Consider the following 10098-nt stretch of genomic DNA (forward strand, 5'->3'; position numbering starts at 1 on the left):
TTCTTGCATTCACATCAGAGTGATCAACAGGAATTAATTATGCTACTGGGCATAAAAATTAGGAAACATCCAGTTCTTATTTGCATTTCCAAATTCAAGCTTCATAAAATATAACAAACACAATTTAGCATTAAAAATTAAGAGAGAGAAATAACTTTTAATTTAAGGATGTCATCTCTATTCATATACTCATCATTTAGCAAATAAGTATGTCCAAACTGAAAGGTTTCATGCCCTGAAAATGAGAACAATATGTAGATTACTATCTACCATAGTCACCCATTGTGCCTTTATGTAACAGAATTATAGCCTTGGTTATTTGTGTCACGCTGTAAGAATGAGCATGGGGGAAAATATTCAAAGAATTTCATTAGTAAAATATTTCTACCTTTTAGAAGTGCAAGAAGAGCACCTACCATACTGAATCGATTTTTGGCCAGTGCAATTAGCTCTTGGTCTCCAGGAGCACAAATGTTTAGGCCAATGGGAAGTAATCTCTTCAGTGCTGCCACAATGAGAGAGGTCTGCATAGAGTACCGGTCACCTTTTCGCTTCATCTTCTTCCTCTCCTGGTCAGAAACTGCTGCCTGCAGCATAAAGCAAAGATGAAAAAAAATCCAATATTAAATGAAAGAATTGTACTAGCAACTTTGTACTTGTCTCTGGCTTGACAATTTCCTTACTACCTATACAGCTGCAACCCTATCCAGTGGAACAGCCATTATATTGTTGCCAATATTTTGCACCAATATCTTCAAAGTCCACTGTGTTTCTCAAACAACGACTACGTTTGATTCTCAACTCAATGTTTTCAACAGATATCGTTACCAAAAGAAAAAGAAAAAAAAAGTGCTTCTCTGGAGTCCTCCTGTCTCCTTACCATCTGCAAAGAGAAAAAAATACAAAAATCTTTACACTACCTTGGACATCTTAGACTTGGTGTCACTGATAAGGAAAGACATGTTGTTGATTTCATTTTGTACCACAAAGTTCTGCTCTTCCCTTTTGAAATTCTGGAAATATACAGATGATCTCAGTTAGAAGAACTTACGATATATGAGGAATCTATCTAAACAAACCTTAAATAAAAATATAAATTAACTGGAAATTTGTAAAATCCACAAGGTAAGACAAGCACAGAAAAAATTAATGGATACTCAGTAATGGCCTTGGATTCCAGCTTTATTTACATGACATAGCTCAGGGGGTTGTGTGTTTTGTTTGTTGGGTTTTTTTCCTAAGTTAGAGAGAAAGAAATGTTTCTCTGGCTATGAAACAGCTATGATAAAAATCTCACTCCTCCTCTAATTCAAAATAAAATACTGTCTGGGTTTTCCCTTACTAGTAAATCATCCATTCCATTTTTTCCCCCATTATAAATCCCACTGTATTCAGGTACATAAGAAACTTTAAATAAAAGACTGAACTTATGAATACACAAGTATTATGATGATCCAGTATCCATCTACTGGCCAACCAGTTTCTGTGCACAGCAATGTTTATAATAAATCTTACAGTCAAATTCTTACAGTCAAATTCAAACAAACAAACCCACAACAAATAATAAGGCATCTTGTTTCCCAAACTTGAGAGAATTGAAGTTATGGCAGAAAAGAAATTTAGTATAGACAACAGTCCATACAGAGATCCAGTGCCTGAGAGTATTTAGTCTCTTTTGGTTTTTTCCTTCTTTTTGTTCCAGCATTCACATGAATCACGTTTTATTTTTGTTTAAGCATCGTCAGTGATGGTGCCTGGTTAGGTCTTAATGCAGACCCCTTGGTTCCTGCATATGAACCAGAGGAATCAGACTTGAGAACCAAGGGTAAATTTTGTAGAAGTGGAATTAAGACGAAATCCTTAACTGGTAAAATTTATGAAATATGAAATAGTATGATCTAGGAAAAAAATATTTTATTCGGAGAATTACTTGTAAGACATATTTGCTACTTCCTTGCTCTTAGAACACTTACTGACTTTCCTTCATTCAGTCCTGCTACAGACCTAGGCTTAATAATTGAATTATATACCTTTAAGTTTTATTAAAGAAATACAAATCTACACTGCAACACAAATTAAGTGACTGTAAATAGAGCTGCACGTTTCCTTCAGGAAACCCTTGTTCCACTAGTCGTGTTGAGGACCTTTCCACATGATTTTTATCGTAACTCTGCCAAGAGGCTCAAGCAAACAGACTGTACCATTTAGGGAAATGGACTTTAATGAGACAACTACTACTAATTTAGTAGCCATACATCCTGGTTATAAAAAGGCTTTGAGTGTGAAAATATCTGATTAAAACAAAAGAAACAGTAATGAAACAGACCTCAATGAGCTTAATAGATTAAAAAAAAAATCCCAACCAAAACCAAAAACAAACAAACCCACAACAAACAAACAAACCAGAATTTATATAAAAATATCTACAATCAGTGTTACTATGCTACAAAACACCCATCAACTCTCCTAGCTACTCAGGCATTTCAAAAGTGTCAGAAAACTGAAAGTCATTAATACCTTCCCACCTGCAGTTTCACTTCTGTCATTAAATGTGTTTTCCCAAACACAACTACTAAATAATTGATCTGCCTACTAAGAAACCTAATTAAAACAAGTATTTACCAAGGAATTACTTACATGAGACTTTGACCAGTAAATGAAGACCTCAGCCACCATGCGGAACAATTCTTCTGCTTCAGGGTTGGGCTCTTTCAGCCATTTTGCCCTAAAATTTGGTAGAAGGGTGGAAATGCAGATGATCCTCACTGGCTTTATGCTTTGAAATCAGTTTTCAGCATTTTACAAGGATACAAGCCAACAAAACCAAGCATGCATGCTTTTAACCCTTTCTGGTAGCAGCGGCTTTTTGATGTCCTATTTCAAAACCCCTAAAATCCTTTTACATTAATCCTAGGTCTAATGCAACAGATTTGGATTACACCTTTTTTTTCAGTTTTCTTCTGAAAAAGATCCCAGCTCCTCCTAAAAGTCATAAAGCATCAGGTTGAGCAACTTCAAGACTGGCAGGCTGAGCAAAAGCTACTTTAATTCAGTGCTAAGCATATCAAGGGACAAGAGCTGGTATCAATGAACAGGAAGATTTTACAAGATTCATTGACCTATTCCTCTCCACATACCTGTTATAGTCCACAAATCTAATCAACAAAGGGTAGAAGGCATAGAGGTCCCGTGCCAAAGTGGTGAACTCATCTAGGATGAGCAGTTCAGCCTCCGACATGTCACCTCTGCCTTCTGCTCTTAGATGTTCTTCATCCGATACAACCACTGCTGCTTTTTTCTTTAGCTTATCCATCAGTGGCAGGAAGTGTGTCTTTAAGAGCTGTGGCTTCGCTTTGCTTATGATGGGCTGGGAAAACACTATTTAAGGCAATGAATATTATAATATATATCTGGCCACAAAACATAACTAAAAACTTTTACCTTTCCCCTCTTTCTTGGATCTTATTTCTAGGCTACAGAAAAAAATCCTGCCCCCATTGAAATCAGCAGAAGTTTTGCCAAGAATTAAATGTGGTCAGGATTTCACATAGTCAATTCACTTTGTCACTATGAGGGCAAAAATTACAACTTCACAGACTAAGCTTGCAAGATCATAAAACTTGAAATGCCTCTTTACTGGCATTCTGTCAACATATTGATATTTGCCTGCATAATTTTACTGAGTAATGTAGTTGTTGTTTAATGGTATGCATGGGTGGATACATATATAGTTAGATAGTGCACACACAAGTTTTCTCAGCCACTGGCTCCTCTTTTGAACCCTGCTTTTTAGCTTGAGCAAAGTAGACTGGAAAGCATGCTCAAGTTATTTGCAAACCTATTGAAACAGCCTGCCTGTATTTCTTATGCACATTAGGACACTGGAAGGCTTGTGTGTAGACAGAAATGAGACTGATTCAACCATCCATCAACCAGCCATTTGAGACTTGTTAGCACAAGCTTTTTGCAAAGCAAAGAGTGCTTTTTTCACTCATAAAAATGAATATGTAAATTAGCACTTCATCTGGGTCCATTAGTGCAAAACTATTTGTAACATATCCATTCGATTACAAAGAATTTTAGGTAGTTACCACTTATCCTTAGAGTGCGTTACATTACTAACCCTCAAAAGACTAGGAATACAGACTGCTACCATGAACAAAATTATTACCACAATAAGTACTGAAAAGTCATAAGAAAGCCTAACTGAAAAACTGAACTCACGACACTGAAGTGACTTTTCCTTACAGATTGTAACATTGAGAAACAAACTAGTTTTAAATAAATTTTAAGGTGTTATCACAATGAAGTTAATGTAAGGATTACTAAAATACATATGCATTTCCACATTTCATTGTAATAGATATGTTATATATACAGCTTCAAAACAATATTTTAAGGATCCAGCACTCACACAGCATAGCAAGGAACTGTGTAATGCCTGCAAATGGAAACCTGCTATATAATGAAAATGGGCTAAATAACTATAGTCCTTTAATTCAATATACTGCAAAATGTGTATGTGCATATTCTGGGGAAAAATAAATAGTCTAATGTACTTCTTATATTACTTATTAAGAGATTAAACATACTGCTTACACTGCTTTTTCTTTATACTTAGTCTTTTCTGGTTCATCAAGATCTGTATTGTTTAAAAACATAAAAATATGCGTGTTGTTCTATTCCAGCTTTAACAGGGTAAATACAGAATAATTCAGAGTGTGTGTGTGTGTGCATTTTTATATATATATACACATACATATTCTGAATATACACACGCATGCTTGGTTGTTTATTTATTTATTTTTACACCTTACCTGCTAATCTCTTCATCCAGGCTCCTTCATCGATACCAAGGTTATTATAGATGATTTTCAATATGTTACCCAACAGAGTGTTCATGTGCTCTGACGTCAAGGCTGTGCAACACATTTCAGCCTTGTCAGGGTTGTTTTCTGGCCCATGCTCCCACCAGTGGGACATGTAACTACATAGCATAGGCAGTATTACTTCCATGATATGTGGCATTTGTGTGTAACGAATACCAGACTGTGCCAGTTCCACAATTTCTTCCATTAGCTTCACCAAGGAAGGAATATTTGGGCAAACCTCTTCTACACTAGTAGGCAAATTGAGAACTATTGAAAAAAAAAAATCCAAAAATCAATAAACTAAGTCATAGAGGGAAAACAATTCAATTGTTATTCCGTATAACTTTTGTTTTCTATTTACGTTTATGCCCTTCTGATCCAAGGAAAAAAAAAAACGCAACAATAAAAAACAGGTACTTTCATACCATTGAGCAATAAACTGTTTATATATAAGCTTCAATAATAAAACATTCTATAATAAAAATAATTCCTATATGGAAGCTTCAACAATGTAATTATTACAGAATGAATTCAGAGAAATCAGATGCAGTTTGCTATATTCAAAATAAAGCTTAAATTTCAGAATTTCTTCCAACATAAGCTTTGCAGCTGAGGAAACAAATTGATACAATGAAACATCTCTCTGCAACACATCAGATGAGACCTGGAATGTTAATAGAAGAAAAAAAATTGTTGCCTGACATAATGAGTAGAGCAGATTCTGAGAAACTGACTTCTGAAGGTGAATTTCCAATTGTAAATGTTTACTTTTCAAATTATTTGAATTATCAGTTCCTTCCTCTGAAAAGGCACTGCAGTTACCTTTATTTTTGGAGGCGGTTTCTTTCATCTACAAATAAATATCTGTAAGCACAACTATTAGCTCTTGAACGTCTAACATCCTGACGTACACATACAATGAGATATACAGATATCTATATATTGAAAATTTAGCCTGCAATTTGTGAATCCAAACGTTTGTACCAACATAGCCTAAGGCTAATCTTTTTCCAAAAACAGTCTCCTCTCCTATTTAGTCCCAAATACACTTGACGCAGCCATCACAGAGTCTCCTTAAAGCTTAATGCGATTTTGGAAAATAAATTCAAATTTCTGTGAAAAATCAATGAAAATACAGTTTATTGTCTTTCTAGATGTATTAAAATAGCTAGAATATATATGGTAAGTAAGCACGGCTGTTGATATTTTCAAGATAAGGTACTACAGCTCTTTGAAGAATAAATTTGGTATGTTCCCTGTTTTGAAAATAAAGGTGAAGTTTTAAAATGGATGCCATTATAGACTGGCATCTTATACACTGTCATCTATACATATCTGTGATATAATTCACACACAGCATATATGCAGAGTTTGTACAGTTCTACTGTAACTTCTCTTCTATTTACCGTAGGAACAAGTAGTACGTATGACCTTATTCAACAACTATGTTTTCGCATAAGAAACATCAAGAGTTTCAGAATGGAACAAAAAGGTATATGCAAAATAAACATACATAATGTTACTGGAAAGTATCTGTACTGTCGTGTATTTCAAACAAAGAAAAAACAATTTACACACTACTCTGCAGAGTATTTACTTTCTAAGGGTATATTATGTACTTAATACAGGCAAAGGTATTTTGCTTCAATTGCAAGTACATATCTTTCAGGGACCCAATATTGCATATGAAAACTGAGGAACTAAAGTTACTGATTAGAATACATAATTTTATAATCAAATATATAATATATATAATAGCAGCGTTTATAGTGAAATTGTGTTTTCATAACCATCATTCATGTGAATTTCTGGAAATACCTGCTCTGTCTCTCGCATTCTTGGTATTGTAAATTGAGTAGATATTATGTTTGTTCAAATGGGTTTCCAAAAAAGCCACTGGAAAGGCACCTGAGAAAGCAGCCAAGCATTCTCCTAGTGCTGATCGTTGCCTGTGAATTAACAAACATCGTTAAGTATACACATCTTTGATGACTGACTACACCTCAGGGTAGTTATATACCAGCCTTATTTTTATTCTAAGATGAGCTCATCTCAAAGAGGTAAGCCACTACGTTATTAGTGGATCATCAACACAAGAACAGGTAATAGAAATTGAAGTCCAGCAACCCTCTGCTAATATAAGAATGAAATGTTAAGACATAAAATGTCAAAGGTGGCCTACTTAGCTGAGAGCAAATTAGGAACATGCAGGGAAAACCCAAGGTCATCGTAACAATGCCTTCTGTTCTAATACTTTCCTCTCAGCTTTACTGACTTTATAATCTCTACTATAAAGAAAAAGCTACTGAGTAGACCAAGAGACTAAATACAACTATCATTTTATTTGAGTGATATAATTTCCTTTTTCTGAGAAATAGTAATAATCAGACCTTGGTCTAGCATGAAAGTCAAGTTCTTCAGAGAGTGGAAAATCGCTTCTACTGATCAATAACTCTGAAAGTTTTACACAAAAACACTGCATAATCTCTTCAAATAAATGACAACATTTATTTGATAATCAAAATTCCTTAAGTGTGTCAAAATTGTAAAAAGCCTGTCTCTAGGAAGAAGTAAATGATCCCCTGTCACTTCACTTGGGTCCTTCAGGGGACATTTCAAACTATTCTTTCTGATTTCCAATTCAGTTGATCAGAGCAGATTTTAGATGTGTGAGAAATCCTTAGCTGCTGAAGCTGAGCCACACAGATGACAGAAATCCAGAAGGCCCATGAAATTCCAAGTGAAAAAAAAAAAGGGCCTCCAAACTGATCTTGTGATTTAACAAGATTCATCTTCAGTCTATAATTTATCTCATTTTAGGAACCTACATTCTTTCTAGATCTAACTCATTAAACTTGATTTTGTTAAATCTAACTTCATTCCCATTACTATTTATTCTGTTTGCTCCTTCTTCCTTTTCTTCCTTTTCATTAGGTCTTCATAAGCAAAACATACTCCATTACATACACCTACAAAGAGCACGCTACGTGCTTTTTACTTGAGATAATGGTTGTAGACAACCATACACAAAAATTATCACTTACACTAACATTTTTCATCTTAACTACAAACCCCACATCATTTACTTGCCAAATACCAAAACCAATTAATTTTATATCCCTTATGAAATTAATGAGACCTGGTTTTCCACAGATGTGTATTTTCTTACTTACAAACATTGGTCCCCACCTTTCTTCATAATGTTTCCTATGATACTGCCACCAAGTACGCAAGGGTATGACATGGGATTGGTCTGGAGTTATGCACAGGTTGATTTGCTAGACAGTGTACAGATATAAGAAATTCCTAGATTACTGCTGCCAATATCTGAAATGTATGGGTTCTGTCTAGCCTTCCCTCAGAACAGTGCTAGTCACTATAGGACAACTATTCAGTTTTAAGAACAGAATTATCTAGGGACCTCTATTTTTTGGCCAAATATGGTTTACACAGACCAAATGTAACTTGGAGAGAAGTTAGCAGATACACAAATGCACAAAAAAGCAATTACAAAGCCTCACTACCCTGGGTAACTGAGCTAGAAAAGAAGTTGTGTTGTATGAGTGACAAATTAAATTAAATTTAGGGTAATGAGAAAGAAATATACATCACAATTAAAAAATATATAAGGAAGAATTATAACAATAGCTGAGCTGAAGGACATATTTTTACAATTCCCCAGTCGAACCTCAAATCAAGTTATATTTATTGTAAAGTCAGATAATTTTATTTGTAAGTTTTGTTTTAATTAAGAAATATATTTTGACAAACATATAATGCAACATTTTAAGTGTATTATCATAAATGCAACTGCATTCCACTTAACATCTGAGCACCTTTTTTCTCTCAAGATACCTTTCCAACAACAATCTCTTCCTTTATTAATTTCTGGGCTGCATATTCATGAAGCTAAATATAAACACAAATATTAAAAACAGAGGAACATTTTTTCTTCTTACCGCTCTACATAGATACTCTTGCTGGTTCCCAGAGCATATAAACTGGCCAATATTCTGTAACAGGAGACCTGAACATCTTCCACTAAAGAGAAGAAGAAAATGGTAAGTATAAAGCAATTTTTCTTTGCAATACATTTCTGTAGAATTAAAATACATTTCTTTTGACAATAACTGAATTAATAATATTAAGCTATCAAAGGCAATCCACAGAAATCACTCTCTAAATACAAGAAGTCTTCTGACCACTGAGTGCCATAGTTTTTACTCAAAACTTCCATTTACTTCAGTACCAACTCACCAACTAAGACAGTAAACATATTTCACTAGTGCACTAACTTACTGAAATTAATGGCATACCAACTCTTTACAGATAACATCTAATTGCATAATCTGAGAATTTATTAATTTAATAGCTATAAAAAAATTGTCAATGAATCTTTTCTCGTTTGTCTGTAGCACTTAAGAAAGTTTAATGGCAAATCAAATAAAGTGCTGAAAGTAAAAAAAATTATTAGGGAACAAATCGATTTACAAATGTTACACCACTGTATAAAATACATTACAAAAGAAAGGCAATCCTGTTAAACAGATATTTAATTCTTTTAATCACAGTTTATATTTTTTAAAATTTAGACACAGATACCAGTTAATAGCATATACTTAATTTACATTTCAGACTGACAAAGGATTAAAAAAATAAATAATCCTTCAGTCTTTATGAATACTTCACCAAAGAACGTTTTGGAATTACCAAATGTTTCAGTCACAAAAATGTGAGAATAATCTTAACATCTATTTGAAAAAATGCTTTTTCAATGTAATCTGCAGTAATAGTGTAAAAACAGTGTAAGTACCATCAAGAGGGACAACACACCCATTCTTTCCATATTCATTTTTTCAAGTCTCTCCCACAGTGCTAATACCTTCCCCAATATGCAATGAAACGTTGGGAGTAAAATAGAACTAAGACTTAATGGGCTGGGAGAGTCTACAAGATAGTACTTCAAAGCTACATAGCCTGGCTCTTTACTATTCTGTGATTTTAGTTCGGGTCATCTTGGAGTTGAGTATATTTTCACAATAAGAGTAACCTCAGGTACGCTGACCCACCTTTGTACATGATCACACCATGGAGCACTCTGTATATAGAATCATAGAATCATTAAGGTTGGAAAAGACCTCTAAGATCATCGATTCCAACCGTCAACCCAACACCACCATGCCCACTAAACCATGTCCCTAAGCACCGCATCTACACTTCTTTTAAA

General features: G+C 34.3%; 1 protein-coding gene across 1 annotated transcript in view; it reads right to left on the minus strand.

Annotated features, from left to right (window-relative positions):
- The window catches only part of RYR2 (ryanodine receptor 2 (cardiac)), a 338959-nt gene that overhangs the window by 81924 nt on the left and 246937 nt on the right, over nt 1–10098 (minus strand). Inside the window, exons 67-73 of the mRNA XM_009329215.1 lie at nt 8831–8912; nt 6690–6820; nt 4818–5138; nt 3138–3378; nt 2638–2725; nt 921–1013; nt 417–587 (exon numbers count right to left, since the gene is read on the minus strand). Of these exons, the coding sequence (XP_009327490.1) occupies nt 417–587; nt 921–1013; nt 2638–2725; nt 3138–3378; nt 4818–5138; nt 6690–6820; nt 8831–8912 (1127 nt within the window). The remainder of the gene's footprint in view (nt 1–416; nt 588–920; nt 1014–2637; nt 2726–3137; nt 3379–4817; nt 5139–6689; nt 6821–8830; nt 8913–10098) is intronic.

This window comes from Pygoscelis adeliae, unplaced genomic scaffold (genome assembly GCF_000699105.1).
Source record: "Pygoscelis adeliae isolate BGI_AS28 unplaced genomic scaffold, ASM69910v1 Scaffold77, whole genome shotgun sequence".
In the NCBI taxonomy this organism is placed as follows: Eukaryota; Metazoa; Chordata; class Aves; order Sphenisciformes; family Spheniscidae; genus Pygoscelis; species Pygoscelis adeliae.